The sequence below is a fragment of the Saccostrea cucullata genome, unplaced genomic scaffold (genome assembly GCF_032062105.1).
Source record: "Saccostrea cucullata isolate Sc308-1 unplaced genomic scaffold, CSIRO_AGI_Scuc_v1 ctg120, whole genome shotgun sequence".
Lineage (NCBI taxonomy): Eukaryota > Metazoa > Mollusca > Bivalvia > Ostreida > Ostreidae > Saccostrea > Saccostrea cuccullata.
The window spans coordinates 755,438-776,335 of record NW_026937312.1 but is presented as its reverse complement, the minus strand read 5'-3'; the positions used below and the strand labels follow the sequence as shown (position 1 = coordinate 776,335).

The window sequence follows — 20,898 nt, the reverse complement described above, 5'->3', positions numbered from 1 at the left end:
ACATTACCTTCAAAAATTAAAAAAAATTGTTTTAATGGGATATCACCATATCGTCTAATAATAAGAAGACAATCTTTCAGTTGTTTGATGTTGCTTAATGTCTCTCTTGAGAATTTTTAAACAGTAAGGAATTAAAATTTTGATCAATATTCGGCACATAGCGCCATTAAGCAGAGAGGAATCTTTGTCGTTACAGGACCGACTGCTACACTGGATCTCAGTTTAAATGGTCTCATTCGAAGAACCTGTCTCCATGCCCCACAGTGGGATTGGATGTTGGAATCCGCGACGTAAGGATTGACTCCTTACTCTGCTACTCAAGAGCAGACGCTCTAATCACTGCGCCGCTCGGGTGACTATACAACCTTTCATTTAAAGGCATACCGAATAAATAAAACTACTTATACTGATATAAGTACCTTTAATGTTCTTTGCCAGCGTTTGTTCTTCCTTCGCCTTTTCTTTAATTGAAAATTCGTTTCGTACAATGTGAACATTGTCGGCGATGATACAGTTCGATGTGTTTCTAACATCTGTTTGTTTTTTCATGACGATAGAGTTCCCATCTAAGTACAATGTATGAAAAATATATCAATATTTAGCATAATTGATGAGATAAGATATTTCTAAGCCGTGTGTAAAATTATATTCTCATTGTTTTAATTGCTAATGTATACCCTTAATGAAATTTTTGTTTCATATAACAACCTCTACCTTTCGGTGAAATACCGCATGGCTTCCTTTCATCCAAGCTCTCTTTCACTGTTGATATAAGTTCTTCTTTTACCAAACTAAAATCATTATGAATATATATAAATCAGACACTTGATCACCATTCATTACATGCACAAAAGAAATAATATTATTCTTCCAAAGATAATATTTATATACAAGTACTAAATGATATCCCGCAAAAGTACAGGGGACTTGATATTTTTATTTACTGATAGCAAAACTATTCGAAAAATTATATATTTTACATTTACTACTGATAATTAATATACAGGCTTACACTGTTTAACACGACACTTCAAAACTCTATTATTTAGTTTAGGATAAAAAATAAATATATATTAAATATACTGGTATGCAGACCCTATTATTTTTTTATTTAAAAACAATTCGACGTTTCCTCCTCACGTGGAATAAAGCAACGTCACTTTGATGTATTGTATTAATATGTTATTTTATTAATATGTAAACAGGCTTAATAGGTTTATTGGTATTTAATACAAAAAATGTATATATAAAATTACTCACTGAAATGCATTGATCAAATGATTTTAAAAGCTTTATTGAATTTAGAATATTTAAACATGGTAAAGCGCGCCATTTTACTTATACATGTATATTTTAATCAAATAACCATAGTTATAAATCAACATCTTATTTGTAAGTCTATTAGCAAAACTTACTTTCAATATACAGATCAATGTATATTCATGAACCCATTGTATTGTTTAACAATTATTTCAATTCCCATTCATCACAGTCACCTCGATTTTGTCTCTCTTTTTTTTATTAGTCACCCAACTTTCAAGTGAGATCGGGCGTAATCGGAAACCTAAGGAATTGCACAATTTTGTTTTTAATCAGTTATGAGAACTAGTTTCTTTTAAATAACTGAAATTCTAAGGTATTAACAGGCAGGTAGCATCAGGGAGCGGGAGATGGACAACCTAGTTTTTCAGACATTGTCAAGCTTTTTTAGTTGAGTTTTTCTCTAGAGCTGCCCCTCCCCTTTCAGAAGCGATGCTACGCTACTGATTGGCTAATCTTTTTTTACGTTTATTTGAAATTAGTGTTCCTTTATCCCAGTGGAATTTGTAATAGCTTTTTCATAATCCGAAAAACACAATTTCATGTTGCTGCAAAAAGTACAATTGCAACCATGAATGTAAAGGGACAAATTTATACGGTTATTGAAAAGATATTTATCATTAATGTATTAAGAGAAAAACTTTTTTGATATTTATCTTTAAATTGTATGAAGAAACGAGTTTTTTTTCATTCTACTTTATTTTCATTTACACATAATTTTTTTTAAAGTTTTGAATAGCATCCATTGAAGAAATTACCTATTAATAATTGGTGGAAGATTTGCAGTATAATCCGTTAATTTATCTGTTTCTCCTTCCATATCGTTACTGCTATCCTCAGACAAGATACAAGAGGCTGTAAATTAAGGAAATTTAACTTTTTGCAAACACAAGAATTAGGATCAAGACTTTCATGATTATAGTAATACATGTATATTATACAGATTTTTACTTACCTTGCACGGACTCACAACTGAGTGAGTTTTCTGTCCGTATAATAGGATGTACATTTGTAATATTTTTCTTACTCCTGTCTTCGTCTTGTTCACTAAGGGTTTCATTGAAACACCCCGTAAATGCGTTTACTGAGATTTCACTCTCACCTTTTGAACGCAAGATCTTTATTACCCATCTTCTCAAAATTGTTTTCTGTGCCATTGGCAAGCCCAAGTCCTGAATATCTTTTTCTGTTAGTGTGGAAACGGCATCAGCACTTTCATATCCACACGAAACTAGTAGGTCAATGGAGGATTGATTTAATCCTTGTTTGACACAATCCTCTTCCCAGAGCTCAGATAAATTTGAAACAGATGAAGCCATATTCAGATTATGAAACCTTTCCTTAACGAATTTTGGTAAGATCCGTGCATTGTTCTGTTAAGAAGGAATTGCGGAGATGGTCTACATACGAAATGTAGAAAGACTTCTTAAATATGATATGCACGGTGTTACAATTGTGTTTCAATCACTGACGCATTATTTTCTCATTCCAGTTCAATTAAAATATTCAGCACTCAGCAAATTTTAAAATGCATAAGTTTTACTTATTCCAGAGCACCCCTTTTCTTGTATAAACCAGAACCACTCGAAGTGTCAGAATTTATAATATTCCTTCACGCCTGATAACTTACATGCTATTATAAAAGGTAAAAAACTCTGACATATACATTTTCTTTAAAGGTGGTATCCGTTGACGTCAGTTGGTTGACAAATAATGTTTGAATTCAGTTAAGATAACATTTAATGCACACATGATTCATTTGACTTGCCTAAAACGCGGTTACCTGTAATAATCATTTAGTATTTTATAATTGCGTTATAGAGTGATAGGTTTGTGTGCATGGATATTTATAGATTTAAATCAACAATACAATTCTATTTAATTTACCCTGGTCTCTTTTTTGATAAAAAAAGATTTAAATTTGTACAAACAAATACACACTGCCGATGCAACTGGGACAGCATACTGCAAAGTTGTCTTTCTCTATGACAGAGATCTAATTGATATCAGATTTTTGACTATTTATATCATTTATTTACTTTCGTTTTGTGGTTTCACGTTTTCATCTTACCTTAAACTATTATTTCTGCTGAATATAATACATTGTAATATGAAAAAATTAAGATAAGAATAAAGTTAAATGTCAATCGTTGCTCACGGAAAATTGGTCCAACTGAGCTAATAAATTCAAAACTGCTACTCCACGGTCATAATATTACTTGTTATATGTAATAAATATAGGCTCTTTACGGCATAACTGCAAAATATGGATAGTTTTTTATCTTTTATACTCAACAGAAAAATAGTTTACGGTAAGATGAAAACGGGAATCCACCAAACGAAAGTAAATGAATGTTATAAATTGTCACAAAGGTGATATCAACTAGGTCTCTGTCGTAGAGAAAAACAACTTTGCAGTATGTTGTCCCAGTTGCTTCGGCAATCCCTGCTGCCTGTAATAGGGTTTGAAAATAATATGTAACCTTTTTTTTCAAATGTATTTAGAATATGTAAGTAAAATAGAATGTCAAATTAAATAAAACATCAATGATGCACTGAATTGTTTCTAATTCACCAAAAAAAACCCGAAAATTAGCTGAACCATATTTTTTCTAATACCCCATTCATACGACGAAAATGTGCTTACGTGTGCAAAAATAAGTTAATATACACACGTCAGTAAAAGTAAATTTGCTATGCGTTCAGACGAAATTTAAGTACTGTTAGTAAATCCCCATATTTTAATATAAAAGAAGGATATGGACAGATTCAGAATTATGAATTTTTATACAAAAAAACTTAAAGTATTTCCTTACTGTTTGGGTATAAGACTAACTTTTGAATGTTCCTCAAAGAAACTAGAGGGGGGAAGTCTGATCCACTGATTTGTTGGTACGAAAAAAAACGAACTTAATGACTTTTTACTGGTTGACCTCTTTAGCAGAAATATAGGACGATTGGAATCTTTTGGTGTTGGGAAATATACAGTACAACAAGTGTGCGAGGCAATTATAAACTAGAGGTACTGTGAGCGATGAGCTCACTAAATGATACCCCCGCCTTCATATAGTTATAATTGCAAAGTCCATGTTTTGCTGTGGCTGGAAAACCCAAAATATGTGTCGGATCAAAAAGTTAAATAGGAGGTGCACAATGGCAATATGTAATTAGGATTCTGTGAAAGTTTCATCAAATTTCATTCAGTGGTATAAGAGGAGTTGCAGGTAAGAGATGAGTACCCCAAAGCGTAACAGACGGACGGAAGGACGGACGGGCGGACGGAATTAACGATTACTATATACCCTCCCGCTTTTCAAGCGGGGAGTATAAATATTTGCTTGAATATTATAATTATGTATTTTCCAGGAGAATGAAAAGGATAAAGAAAACTAACAGTGATACAAATATGTGAATAGGAAAATAGAGAAAGGTAGATGATATTCATCAAGAGGTAAACGGTAATGGTGCCTTAGCAATTGATAAAATGCATGTTCTTATTATAGCTGCGGAACATTCCCAATGAGACGAATTAATAAGGACACTACTTATTGATCTTACAGGGCAGGTGTTTGCGACCACGGCTATATTTTTTAAGAGACATAAACAAAGGTTTTCCGGAAAGGGTGCAAGATGCCCCCCCCCCCCCCCTAGTTATTGCAAATTCAAAAAAATTATCTCGGAGGAGATAATGGTTGCTTGTTTACACTTTTGTCTTCTAGCCACCATGTTTACCGACTGGTATTTTACACACCAATGCTTACACAACCGAAGCAACACTATGCAATAAACATAACAAAATACATACATAAGTAAATTTGCTGCGAGTTCATACGACAAAATTTACACACACGAACTTATAATTTGCAACATAGTGTATGCAAAAGTTAATTTGCACCTGTTCCTGATCAGGTGTAAATTTACTCAACTGTGCAGAATTTGCATATGAGTAAATCAGTTCATACGACAAAAATTGCCCATGTGAGTAAATTTACTTATGTGTGAAATATACTGAGGTTTGCAAATCATGTCGTATGAATGGGGTATAAGACAGGATACATCCAATCTTCAGAATTATATTTTGCAGCGGTTCCCAGTAATAGATAGCGGGAAAAATTGTTTTGCAGGCATATTGTGCATCATAATGGAAAGTTCTATTATTAGCCAATATTTATCGAGTGTTAAAACAGGTTTACGAACAGACAATGATTGATTGATGGATTGTATATTGTTTTACGTCCCTCTCGAGAATTTCTCACTCATATGGAGACGCTGAACAGACAACGAAAGGTAATTAAGGTATTCAATTCTAGCCGCTGTGCGACACGAGTTAGACGAAATTTTTTTTGTATTTTTTTCGTGTCAATATTATTTAATAATTTTGTTATCATGGAAATTCCGAAAACATGGAATTTTGCCGTCTCCGGTCGGAGATGATTTTAGATACTTGCAAAAATGCACAGCGAATTTAATTACAATTTACAATTCATCAATGGCACAATGCTTCTTGTACTCACCATTATCGATGAAAAGAAAGCATCACTCCACATTTCGATACAGGATAAATGAAGACAAATCTCGACAGTCCGATAAAATGTTTTTATAGTGGATTGAATGCATCAATTATACGTATTTTATAAACGAACCATAAAAATTTTGGTAAGTTCTACGGTATAGGTATTGTACGTACTCTGATTAGTTGTGAGTTTGACATTTAATTTGGTTCGCAAATATCGAAAATTAACCCGAATATGCCACCAAAAATATAAAGAGCCTGCGTAAAAGATATGCCGGGAAAACGTCAGATATATTAATTAACGATATTAACTTTTGTTAAACCTCTGTGCTTACTGTTTAACCGTTCATTGAAAGACTGTGTTTTTCAAAAAAAATGGAAATTAGCAACTGTAATCCTTCTGTTTAAAAAAAAGATGATCCTGCGGTTTTATCTAACTTTAGACCTGTCTCATTGTTAAGCTGTAAAGTGATGGAGTGTATATTGTATTTAAACACTTGTACAACTATTTTTTTTATTAACAATATTCTTTATAAATACCAGGCTGGTTTCTTACTTGGTCACTCTACGCTATATCAATTGTTAGAAACATATGATATTATTGTTAGAAATATTGATGAAGGCAAATCCTGCTTTATTAAAAAAAACTTAAATTCAAAATAAATCGAAAAACCCTTTCACTCATGTATACTTCATTTATCCATCCCCAACTCGAGTACGCTTCAGTTGTATGGGGTGGTTGTCTATCCATCAATTCTGAAAAATTAGAGAAATTGCAACTACATGCAGCTCCGATTGTTACTCGGATCGCTTCTAGAGATTCTTTGTATTTTGAATCAGGTATGGAACCGCTCAGCGATAGACATAAGATCCTAAGTATAACTAGAGGTACTGTGAGCAATGAGCTCACTAAATGATACCCCCCGCCTCCCATATGGTTATAACTGATGACAAAGTCCATGTTTTGCCGTGGCCGGGAAACCCAAAATATGTGTCAGATCAAAAAGTAAAATAGGAGGTGCACAATGGCAATATGTAATAAAGATTCTGTAAAAGTTTCATTAAATTTTACTCAGTGGTATAAGAGGAGTTGCGGATAAGAGATGGGTACCCTAAAGCGTAACAGACGGACGGACGGACGGAAATAACGATTATTATATACCCTCCCACTTTTCAAGCGGGGGGTATAAATACCATGTATAAAATTCACAACGATTTAGTACCAGCTAGATTACCTATCTGAGATTATACCTGACACGCGGTGTAAAGCTTCTGCATATATACGACAAGAAACTCACAAAATTATAGTATACCTGTATGTAAATTGCAGACGTACAACAGTACAAAGTTTCGGGGAAAATTGTTTTTGTCGTGTCCGACCGTCTGTCTGTTGTCCACAAAAACTTTAACCTTGCCCATAACTTTAGATTTAGTGGAGCTATGACTTTCATATTTCACATGTATATTTTTTGTGACAAGATCTTTCTTTGGATACCACCAAATTTGACCTTTTGACCTTGGAGATCTTTGTACTTATGTAAAAACTTTAACCTTGGTCATAACTTTTAAAGGACAAGGGCTAAAGCTTTCATAGTTCACATATGTTATTCATGTGAAAAGAACTTTTATTGAATACCAAGAAGTTTTACTCTTTGACCTTGACCTTGGAGTTTGACCTACTTTTAAGAGAAAACCTTGACCAAAATTTGTGAAAGGTTAAAACTGGGGCATTCATACTTCACATCTTTAATCCTTCTGACAAGAACTTTGCTATCAAGAACTTTGACCCTTTGACCTTTACCTTTGAGTTTGATCAATTTTTAAACAAAACATCCAAACTTTTACTTTGGCCCTAATTTTTAAACGGTAGATACTAGGAATTTCAAATTTCGAATATCAATTCTTTGTGGCATGACCTTTCATTTGAAACCAACAATTTTGACCTTTTGACCTTGGAGATTTCCGTACTTACGAAAAAACTTAAACCTTGGCCATAACTTTCGAACAATAAGGGCTAGGGCTTTCATACTTCACTCAATATATAATTCTTGTGAGAAGACCTTTCATTGGATATCAACAACTTTGACCCCTTGACCTTGAACTTGGATTTTGACCGACTTTTTACAAACTTTAACCTTGGCCATAACTTTTGAACAGTAAGATTGATTGATTGATTGTATACTGTTTAACGTCCCTCTCCAGAATATTTCACTGACATGGAGACGTCACCATTGCCGGTGAAGGGCTGCAAATTTAGGCCTATGCTCGGCACTTACGGCCTTTGAGCAGGGAGGGATCTTTATCGTGCCACACCTGCTGTGACACGGGGCCTCGGTTTATACGGTCTCATCCGAAGGACCGCCCCATTTAGTCGCTTTTTACGACAAGCAAGGGGGTACTGAGGACCTATTCTAACCCGGATCCCCACGGGGCTTGATCAGTAAGAGCTAGAGATTTCATATTTCACATATGTAATCCTTGTGAGAAGACCTTTCATTGGATATAAACAACTTTGACCCTTGGATTTTGACCTTTAAGTTCGATCTACTTTTTACAAAACTCTAACCTTGGCCGTAACATTTGAACGGTAAGGGCCAGCACTTTCATACTTCCCATATGTAATCTTTTAGACAAGGCCTTTCTTTGGAAGCCAACATTCTTGACCCTTTGACCTTGACCCCAGAGTTTGTTCTACATTTAAAAACGTTTACCTTGGTTATAACCTTTGAACAGGTGGTGCTCGGGTTTTATATTTCACATTTGTATTTTTTTTTTCTGAAAAGGCCTTACGTTAAGTATCACATATTTGATCTGGATTTAATTTAAAGCTTAACCTTCGATATGTTGCTATACGTTGACATCAGTGTTTCAAAAACACATCTTGTTGAAGTTGTGCTCAATCCCATTGTATACATTTAGTGGAATAAAATATCTTCAAACCATATATTAATATCCTTGCTCAAATTACATTCAACACATAGACATGTATTACTTTAACTACATTTGAATGAAGATTCTTTTGAATTTTCGTTTTCAAAAGGATTGAAATTCAATAGGCCCTATATGTTGTTTTAATATAAATAAATATTTTGTCCGAGTAGGATTTTCCAAAATTTAAATTAAGAAATTGCTTTCAGTAGAAGGATTTTAAAATTATATCAACTTAATCCAGCCATATAAATATTTAAATCAATTCCCCATTTTTTCTGTATATTATACGAGATGAATCATGTAGCTAATGATTAATATCCAAACGGGTTTCCGTATACCGTATACCTTTTACGTTTTAAATAAATATTGTGCAATGCGACTTTGCTTGCAAAATTGAACGAGGATTGCATGGATATTTTGTATAAATGTGAGTATAATTCATTGACATTGAAAGAAAGGGTTGAGACACGTATGTGCAGGCAATATTCATCGGATAACTGATGCGACAACAGGTCAATTTTTTTTATTGGAAGAATGTTTTTAGTTACGATAAATAATATGATTGCGAATTTCGTCAATTTAAATATTCATAGAAAATGACAAGCATCGGCATTAAAAATTTTATATTACACAATATTGATTTACAATTGAACTGTTCACGAAGATTTTACAATTTATATATATACCGACTGGTCAGAGGTATATAAAATTTGTATAACAGCTGTATCAAATTCACTAAAACATGACAAAAATATGGGAAAAATAGAAGGAGATAAAATACGTGTATATCAAAGTTGACAGAGAAAGAATAATATTTCTTTTGGTTCTTTTTTCAATACATATTTTTCTCCAGATTTTGTTTTTGTTTTGAAATGAGTCTTGGCGGTCTATTTAACTGCGTAATTGAGCAAAGTTCGATTATAAATAATAAAGTAAAAATAGAACTGGAAATACCCTTAAAATATATGGTGTGCTGTATTGGTATCAATTAGATGTAATTTCTATTTTTACCATAACATTCGTATTATAAACGTTTGATTAAGCTATCCAAGTCACATGTGACTTGGCTCCTCACATCGTAAACAGCGTCAGTTAAACATTAAGATATTATATATATCCAAATATTAATCTATTAAGTTTAGAGTTGTTGAGATATCTACTTTAAAAAATATTTCATCTCATTATCTGCAAATTTTTTCTTTTGTTTTTTTTTCCTTTATGATATCTGTGATGTAATAGGATTTAAATATGTCTTACGTTAAGAAATTTCATTGTGTCTATTTTTAAAAAGTGCATGTGTATAACACATTGGTGACTGCATTCCACCACAATGGGTGGCAAGTAAGGGTGTTTTGTCATGGCTTCTAATGAAAAATATAACTGAATGAATTAAGTTAATTTAAATCTGATGATTTTGTTCAATTACGATAAATTTGTCTCTATTTGTTTGCTTGACTTGTATTTATTCATAAACTTACAAAAGAAAAGAATTGTCTAAATATGAAATTTTTTACGCCGATTAACAACAATTTTACATTTATAGTGCTAGATTACTAATTTTAAAAATAATAAGCATACGTTTTTCTTACATTTTTACTGCTTTAACAATGTTCAATTAGTTATAAATACTATTGCCTATCATTTCAGATTCAGAGATGACTCACAAGGCCTTCTTTGAATGTTTCACAAGAACAGATCTAGATACCAAACCGAACATTTCCTTGAAAATTTTAGAAGTTTTGTGCAAAAGGAAAAATTGTCGATCTGAGTAAACAGTCAAGATGATTAGTATTTTAATACTTGCAGTTACACTCATTTTTATTTTAGGGTTCTTTTGTAATTATATAAGAAAAACATTCTTTGGAAGCCCAAAACTCAAAGTACTTTGTATACCACTCTTTGTGGCTGGAAACTTTAATTTTCATAGTTTGACTCATGCATACTCGCCTTCTTGGATAACATTGCCGTTATCTGAAGAACCAGATTCCTTGAACTCGTATTTCAGTGCTTCGCTTCAGAATGGGGAAGTTATAAATGAGATGCGCTATGAATGGCTGCGGTTGAGGTCCTATTCCACATTTCCTCTGACTTTAACACAGAGCCCTGTCCGACTCGCTCGTTCAGGGTTTTACTTTACGGGAAGAAACCACGAATGTGTTTGCTTTTCATGTGGAGTTCATAATTCTAATTGGACAAGACAAAATGTCACAGAGTTACACCGACAATTATCTCCAGATTGTCGTCATGTGCGGGGAAGTAACGAGTCTAACATTCCAATAGGATCAAACGAAAGTTGTAGGCCTAATAATCTAAATACCGAATCAACATCAATTGTAACTGTTAATAACCATTCTGAACGTTCACTACAAAGACCTCAAGGAACACAAATACAACAATATAACAGCTGTAATGCAAATGCACAAACAAATGCCATTCACCAAATTCCAACTCCATCAACATCACATCATAATCAACTAAAAGAAACGTTAGAGCCTCTAGGAATAGTTATTGAGAGACCGAGATACCCAAGCTACGCTGTGATGGCAACTCGAGTGAGCAGTTACCAGCAGTGGCCGTCACATTTAACACAGACACCGAGGAACCTTAGTCTCGCAGGATTCTTTTATGTTGGATATGGAGACTACGTCCGTTGTTTCTTCTGCGGAGGTAATCTTTTCTGATGATACGATACTTAATATAGTTTTGTTCTCTTAGGCATTCTTTCTTGTCAACATATGTGTAGCTTTTGCTCTGTATTTGGTTCTATGAGAATCTAGTAGAAAGCAGTTACCTTTCTTCTGTCTTTGTTTTCAGGTGGCTTGAGGAATTGGGAACCTGGTGACGACGCCTGGGTAGAGCATGCGCGATGGTTTCCAAAATGTCCTTTCTTGATTCAAAATAGAGGAATGGATTTTGTAAGACTGGTACAGAACGTACAAGAAGATTTTGAAAATAACCCTATTCAAGGACAAAGTGAAATCTCATTAGAATTTGAGCAACTTCCAGCAGCATGTGAAATTCATCAAATGGGCTATACTTGGAATACAATTAAAGAGGCATACAGGAAAATCGGCAAGAAAAGAACAGGTTTCTACTTTTTTATTTTAACTCTCTCAGATTTTTTTTATATTCTAGAGTTATTTTTCTTAGACTATTATAATGAAGCTTTCTTTTTAAATGAATATAGTCTTGAGAACAATAGATTTACGAAAATGTAATAGTCATTTTTTTATTTTCAAGACAATCATATACATTTTGTATACATTCCAGATATTACAACTGTAGAGTTGATAGAGGAAGTTCTGGCTTGTGAGTCAGCCGAACTATCACTGAATTCATCCCCAGGTCAACCCGCAATATCTCCGACGTCTGCTTCCATAGCAGGGAACAATGGAAATGATTCCAGTAAATACTCTCTCTCTCTCTCTCTCTCTCTCTCTCTCTCTCAATGTGCAGCTTTATATTTCGAAGAGTTAATATTACATAAAGAAGACTGTAAAATATCATAATGTATTTCTTTTTGACAGGCACAACAAGCAACTTGTTGTCAACCTCTGAGCTCTCTGGAGAATTAGAAGCCATAAGTTTGAATGGTATATCTTTTTTTCATTATTTCTAGGGTTGTTTATAATGAAAATAACAACTGAAAGATTTGCAATACTGAGTTTGAGACATGTTCTAATTTTTAAGAAAAGAGCCATAAAGATAATAATCATTATTTTTTTTATCTTATCACTTATTTTATAGAATAGAAAGGTCTTACTTGTATTTTTCTGAATTTCTTCTTATTTAGATGAAACCCAGTCTTTGATGGAGGAAAACAGAAGGCTCAAAGAACAAAGACTTTGCAGGGTATATTGATTTGTTTTTTTTACACATTTAACCATGTATTTTTGTTCCATTTAATTAACTGAGCAAAAGAAAGTTCCTTAAAAATGTATTTATTCGCAAATCTCAATGATACTATTACATTTATTATATTATTATAATAATTATGTTTATTTATAAAATGATTTAATGTTTTAATGGGCTAAGTTTTATATACATGTATAATCAATTACAGATTTGTATGGAAGAAGATGTTTCAATTGCTTTTCTGCCATGTGGTCATTTGTGTTGTTGTTCACACTGCGCGCCTGCGATGCGCAAATGTCCTATCTGTAGAGCATTCATCAAAGGTACAGTTAAAACATATCCTGTTTAAATATACAGGTGTATAATGCAAATCAGTGAAGAAAAGAATCACAGAAGAGCTGTGTTTAATTTAGTTCACTTTATATTCATATGGAGTTTTTGATTATATATAAAGACTGATGAAGTTATAGATGACATAACAAAGTGATTTTGTTGTATTTAATAACAACGTATAAGATATGTAAAATGTTATATTTCATGTCCACATGTATATTCAAATTTAAATAAAGTCAGTAATTTTTGTTACACGAAAATCTTATTTAGCATTTTGAAATGAGCAAGCTACAAAGAACTGTAGTCAAATGAAAGTTAAAATTTTATGTTTTATTATTATTTTTCAGCAATTAAGGGCATATTTTAAGGTTGTAAGTTATCATTTATTATACATGTTCAAGAATTTTACTTTTGTATTTAATGTTTCTCTTGTGTATACATACTGTTTTTAATGAAAATTTTGAAATAACATTTGTGATTTTCTTTCTTGTTATTACCCTTGAGATAAAAGTTTTTAAAAGTGGATTTGAAATATCATTACCTTAAACAGTATCGAACTATCTAATGTACCACATTGACAATGATTGCATTTAAAAAAACTAACCTTTTCGAAAATCCAAATAATGGTTCTCCTACTTTTAATGAATCTTTCTTTCAAATATTGCAAAGCCTACTTTTAATGTTTGTAAATTTCTGGTGTATCCTATCTAATAATTTACCTGCCTAACTGTGCATACTTGAAAAGACTTTTATCTGTTTATTAAAAGTTTTGCCCCTTTGTACAGCTTTGTCTGTTATTCTTAATAATGTACCTTTATTATAATTCAAAATCTCAATACTATTATCCCGTGCTTATCTAGCAGGCAGTGTGATTTCAATAAGTAGTAATTCATTTATCAAAATATTAAAATATGGTCCCCATGTGTTCCGGGACCAGGTAGAGTTGCCCTTGGTAATACATAGGTCTTATATTAAACACTTAATTTTATATTGTACCTTTCGAAAGTCTATTTATTTCCTCGAATTCTGGAAACAAAGTAGCTTCCATGCTTTTTGACAGTTAGATACATGCATGAAGGATATGGAGATAACGAAGAGTATTCAAGATCAAAGTCTATAAAATAGTTCAAAACAGGGGAAAAGCAAACACGGATCCCAAAATCATCAGAGGTGGGATCGGGTGCCATGGAGGAGAGAGCATCCCCTGCCGACTGGTCACCTGCCATGTGCTCCTTGTCATGACTGGAAAATAACGGAAAAATCCGTCGTCAATTCAGTGTGTAAATAATGGTCTAACAATTAATTAGTAGGAAAAACGTCAGTCAACAATTGAATCATTGATAAATTGTCTTTGCTGATAAGGTCATGGTGAAGACAATAGAACTCACGAAATGATGACTTTAAACGAGACTGTTGATATTCATGATTCATCAACTTGTTTGTTAATAATTTACCTCGTTTAAGTAACTTTTCATAAGTAGAGCATGTTGTTGCGTATCGAATCAACTGAGACACATAAACTCACTAAATAAGTGAAGTTGACGATAGAAAATTTAAATTCATCACGTTTATCATAGATCTTTGATGTTAAATTACCATTAACGTCTTTTTCAAGTAAACTGTCAAAAAATGAAACCGATATGTCAGACTCTGTGGAATCGTTTATCGATAGTTCTTAACTTGCTAGAAAAACTTAAACCGTGACGCCTACGCTGAGGCTGACACCGACGCCAATAGTTCATACCTGGAGCAAACTCGCATGGATGATGCATCTAGGGATGTATACTAACAGCCTTGCTTTGGATGCTGGATCTGACCTACATTTTCCACATGAGTGGCCAGATTAAAGTTTTTAGAGCAGGTCAATTCCCAAGTAACAATAGGCCCTATCTGGACTAAACTTGCATCATCTTTAGGCCCTACCCAGACTTAACTTGCATGGATGATGCATCTTAGGATGGACACCACCAGACCTGCATAGATGATGCATCTAGGGATGTATACTAACAGACTTGCTTTGGATGCGAGATCTGACCTACATTTTCCAGATGAGTGACCAGGTTAATTTTTTTGCAACAGGTCCATTCCCAAGTAAATATAAGCGCTACCCGGACCAAACTTGCAAGGATGATGCATCTTGGGATGGACACTACCAGACGTGCTTCGGATGCTGGATCTGACCTACATTTTCCACATGCGAGACCAGGTTAAAGTTTTGAAGCAGGTCAAATCCCAAGTAACTATATGCTCTACCAAGACTAAATTGCATGGATGATGCATCTAGGGATGGACACTACCAGGCTTGCTTCGGATGTTGGATCTGACCTTCATTTTCCAGATGAGTGACCAGGTTAAAGTTTTTGGAGCGGGTCCATTCCCATGTACCTAGAGGTCCTACCTGGACTAAACTTGCATGAATGATGCATTTTGGGATAGACACTATCAGACTAGCTTTGGATGATGCATGTTGCCTACATTTTCCAGATGATTGACGAGGTTAAAGTTCGTTTTTTGCGTATAGTCCATTCCCAAGTAACTATAAGCCCTACCCTGACCAACCTTGCATGGATGATGCATCTAGGGATGTTCACATACAGACTAGCTTCGGATGCTGGATCCGAACTTCATTTTCCAGATTTTCTAGGTTAATCCCAATAAACTATAAGCCCTACCTGGACCAATCTTCCATGGATGATTCATCCGAGGATGGAAAATCGATACTTGCTTTGGATACTGGATCTGACCTACTTTTTCCAATCGAACGACCAGGCTAAAGGTTTTGGAACAGGTTAATTCCCAATGAACTTTTAGACCTATTTAAACTGAAATTGCCTGAATATTGCTGTCAGAATAAATACTAAAAAAAAATATGATGTGAGATTTGCATTACTTAAACTGATAACATTCGTCGAGATGAGCTTTATACGTAATCTTTGATTACCTATGTTTATGTTTACAAATACTTAACTAAGGTATTTCTGATGATCATCGACATTTTGAATTTCAGCTGTGGAAATACAAGACAGATTTAGAGCTCCCAACCTTTGTTATGAAAACAAGGCTCTTGTCATGTTTTTGTATACATAGGTTAAATATGCTGATATGTGTTTCTTCAAAGTAGATTATTTTAATAAAGAAGTTAATTATTAATACAATGAGACATTTTCTAATGATTTGCTGAATCTCGTTTTGTTACAAACATTAAATTTTATAAATGTAAACAAAAACAATGCACGAGCCTTGTTTAAATTATGAAGAATTCTAAGTCCTGTATTACCTTTGTAAATCAAAAAATTATGTTCAATTTTTTGCTGATCATTTAAGAATTGCCTTAGTTAGGAATTGTAAACATTACAATTGGTAAAAGAATTTCAGTTGAAATTTTGTCCAAGGCCCTTTTAATTGTCTGAAAAGGACTTTTGGGATTTTTGAATATCAACATCTGATTCACACCATTATTTGAATATATTTTTTCACAGTAGTCTTGAAGTTTTTCTTTCACTACTGTCAATATCTTAGTGAGGAATGAAGAAAGAGGTAAGGGATAAATAACGAGATGGTGTTGAATAGTTTAGAGAAAACATTCTCTCCGAGGGCCGAAGGCCCGAGGAGGGGATGTTTTCTCTAAACTATTCAACACTATCGAGTTATTTATCTTACTTAAAAAGAAATTCCCTTCATTGGGCCCCAAAGAAACATTACCCATTCAAATATCCAACTTGCTGTAATACAATAGGATGTAGCCCATTTAAATATCCAACCATGACACAAAACAATAGCCTAATCGAACACCCCTTTTATTCATGGAATAGTGGACATGAAACTACATGGTGCTGATTTCGTTTTAGCCCTTTTCATTGTACTGAACAGTCATGAAATATCAGACGAAAAATATCTTATGGAGGTTCAGATAGTGTTTTGAATACTTTTGACCTGAAAGCTGAAGAAAATTACAGAAGTTTGTTAAAAGGTTTGGAATTTGTCATAACATATCATTAGATGATGGTTTGTTCACGAAAAGTTTTGAATTCTTATGGAGTTCCATTCGGACGATACTTGTAGAAGTGCTTAAACAGATAAAAAGATTGGCAGTGTTATGCTGAACCTGCTTTAAATAATTCTATATCAAGATCTGCAATAAAAATGGTGTCAAAAAAAAGATGGGCTGTCAATTCTTTAAGTTGTTTTGGGAAGTACGCCGGAAAAAAATGAACAGAGATGAATCTCGGATATTCGGAAGGAATTTACTGATAATGGACCCTGGAATAATATTCAGCAATAAGAAGTGAGGTAGTTTAAGATTCAAGGTGAAATGTATTTATATGTCAAAAAGTGATGCTTTCGAAATTTAAGACCGAAAAGATTTCTATTCCATAAGTGTGCAAAATTCGGAGGAATTGTTATTTCTCAGTTTCTGTGAGAATTGGAAGTACATTTAAAACACGATAAATGTTATAAATGCGAAGTAATTACGATAGTTCCGTGTGCACTGGAAAATAATTCTAACAGTGTGACAAATTTGGAGTAATTATTATTTTTCATATGCATTGGAAATACATTTTAAAATTGTTTTATCTCTTTTGTTCATTGTTTTATGTTTTCTGCACCTCAATTGGGTATTTAAATATCCAACCGATAGACAGTTGGATATTTTGAATACTGCGAAATCACATATTTTTGTTGGGGTTTATTGTTCGTTGTTTTCGTGATATACAGAGACCCACGAATTCATGTCCATCACGAGATGTATAATGCTACATACGTTACTACTCAGCAATTCTTCATCCACGAAATCAAATCCCCACGAACCAAGAGTTTTTCTTTAAATTACGAAAATTTGACCCCACGAAAATATGTGATTTTATAGTATCCAACTGATGGCCAGTTGGATCTTTAAATATCCAACTAGTGCTGGTTGAATCAGTAAAATATACTTAGACTAATAACAATGGGTGACATCATGGAAGTTTTTTAGGTAGCCAGTCAACATTTACACGTCAACCAAACAGAAGTTACCATTTATTTACCACTCAGTGATAAAGGAGCATATGATTTAAAGGATAAAACAAACAATGATCGATTTTTAAAAAATCCATCAATAAAGCAAGTATCTATAAAAAATGCAAAGACGAGAGGGTATCAATCAAGGACCTTTTAAAATTCCAGAGAGGGGATGGGGTGCCACGGAGGAGTAAACAGTCTCTATTGACATGACACACCCACATTTAGCCCTGTGTTATGGTCATATCAACTTAACTTTCTGTAGTCAAATTCGGATTAAAATCAAATGCTTAAAATTTTGTGTCAGACAGGACAACCAAATTACGACCCAAAGATACTTTAATACATTTGCTAAATAAGGTCATCATAGATTTCTCAAATTGCCGAATTAAGGTACTCTGATCCTCAGCTAGGAAGGATAACTCTTTAATTTATATTTTAATTCGAAAAGTCTCCAAAAAAAGCTTGAAAATTTAATCTGTTCATGCAACAATTTTCATTTTGTATCTCTCAATATGCTTCAACGTACCTTGAAGTTCTCAGAGAGGTCTTATAAAAAGTCGAAATTTTTATCCAAAAAAAATTATTTTTAAATTACATATTTCAAGAAATTAAGGTTCTTTTCATCTAACAAAAGATACTAATGTTTATTTCATGGTATGAAATTAGAATTTATTTATGGTGTTTTGCTATGATAGAAAAAGCTTTCTATACTATGCATTGTAGTTTGATTGAGGTAACTAGGATAAAATAAAGTACCATGTGCATATAAAAGTTTTTGCAATTTCTTCAAAAGTCTGGATACCTATGATTTTTATTTCTTGAAATGGAAAATGCATAATTAGTGTTTCTATTCGCATTTCCTGAAAATTTATTTAAGATTTACTGATTTTCCCTATATAATATGGTTCATATTTAAGATGAAGTATGAAGATTTCTCTATGGTAAAAATACATTACTTTGTAAATTAAGAGACATTTTTGTAAGCATTTTCAATTAGTCAATGCCTGATTTTCAGAATCTTAGGATCGGAGTACCTTAAAACTAGCTTGTTAATCACCAGTAACAACAACTTATTAGTGAGCATCATGCCTTTGAGCTTTGAAGAATGACTCTACAAAGATCAAGCTCGACAAAACACCATAATGAGGTGATAATAGTATATTTGTACATAAATAAAGAGAGTTGATGATGAAAAAAAAACCTGGTCATCTTGTTTGTCATACAATTTAGATGCTGTTTGACCTTTCACGGTTTATAGTCAGATAAACGTCCAGATTTCAAATAGATCTGTCATTCTGGGTGGTGCCTTATTTTAAGATCACTAGAATATATCGAGACGATATATGAATTGTTAATTGATGTTTGACCACTTAGACTTCCAGCTTCAGGGATGGCTTTTAATTGCCCTGAGTAAGGACAAAAGCAACAACGGATTGCTGTGCCGTCGCTGGTAAATTTTCCCTACATAGAACGTCTGAACTGTCGTCATAGAGGTCTTGAATGGTTTCTTATCCAAGACGATGACGTTGACGCGTTACAGAGCCAAGTCAATATCGTTTCATTCATCCTGCCACATGTTTAATCCCCACTAACTACCACAAAAAATCTTATTAAAAGAGTAAGCTAACATAATCACTATACTCGTATTCACCAAAAAACTGAAAGAAACCAATTTGATTTTTTGAGCTGGTCAACTTTTCGTAAATGTTCAATGTAGCCTTGGTTTGTTAAGACTTTCTCTCGAAGTATCACATTTACCCACTCGACTGGGGTCCATCTTTTTATCTTGGAACACTTGTGGGATTGAGTTGAAGATTTGCATTTGGTTCGAAATGCCCAAGCTGTGTCAACTAAGGTATGCCTTGTTGAAAAGGTTTAATAATATCCTTATTTGAATTATGAATACAATAATGCACTGCAAGCACAGGAGAATTAAGGCTGCGACAGATATGCAAAGGAGACATTGAAGATAGTGGGAAACTTCAATTTTCACCTTTGGGGTATCTTCATATGAGTTGTGATAACTCATGAATTATGAGGTAACATCAAATGGGATATTAGTTACATTTTCATTTAAGATGACTTTAAATGTTTAAAAGGAAAACTAGAGAATGCATTAGAAATAATAAAATTATTGTACCTTAAAAATTTACCCTGCGTTTCTGGTATATACTGAAAGGAAAAAGAAACGCAGGGTAGCATAATTTTCGATAAAAATTTGACCACATGACCGAAAATTACGAAAATTGGTCAGAAGGGAAATTTAGTTACTGTGCATCAAAATCAATATTCAGAGTTACTCAACCGTAAAAATTATGACGTCACGTAGGGAAAACGCTAAAAAGCACAAAACACGTGCAATTTCATAACAACTAGTTTGTCAACAAATTTTGTTGCATTATTTGATGCATATGAGGTATGCACATCCTTTTTCAATATTAAGAGGCATTATGAATTTATTGCAATCTTGGCACAGTTTACGGAAGTTCAATAGGGTCTTGTTTTCGAATTGCCTAATTAATGAAAAAGGCAACAACGGTTTACTAAGCAGTCTCTTGAAAATTTCCCCCCATAAACCTTGTTACCCGTTGTCAGAGAGGGTCTGGAATGGTTTTCAGTCACCCGTGACGATGACGATAACGCGAAACAGAGCCATGTTACGAGCAGGTTATTCGTCCTGCCATCTCTTAAATCGCCACCTTACTACCACAAAAACAGCCATTTATAGAGTAGACGATTATAGTCATTACATTCATACGAAATTTGAAAGAAAAAAATTCCGCAATTTGGTTTTTTAAGCCAGTCAACTTATTGTTGTATTCCTCTCACTGGCGCATGCGCGCGCCGTTTGACTAATTTTTTGCGTGGTTACCCATGCTAGATATAGCCAGGGTTTGAAAGATAAACACTCTGATGAAACTCCATGCAAAGGAGAAATAAGA

The 20,898-nt window shown here is 33.6% G+C and overlaps 1 protein-coding gene across 1 annotated transcript; it reads left to right on the top strand.

The window, feature by feature from the left end:
- Nucleotides 1–249: 249 nt before the first annotated feature.
- On the top strand, nucleotides 250–13,302 carry LOC134247899 (baculoviral IAP repeat-containing protein 7-like). Its single transcript, XM_062730309.1, has 7 exons — nucleotides 250–352; nucleotides 10,412–11,431; nucleotides 11,579–11,851; nucleotides 12,035–12,169; nucleotides 12,292–12,357; nucleotides 12,558–12,616; nucleotides 12,828–13,302. The coding sequence occupies exons 2-7, from the start codon at nucleotides 10,546–10,548 to the stop codon at nucleotides 12,966–12,968; spliced, it is 1,560 nt and encodes a 519-aa protein (XP_062586293.1). The 5' UTR covers nucleotides 250–352; nucleotides 10,412–10,545; the 3' UTR covers nucleotides 12,969–13,302.
- The last annotated feature ends 7,596 nt before the right edge of the window (nucleotides 13,303–20,898 follow it).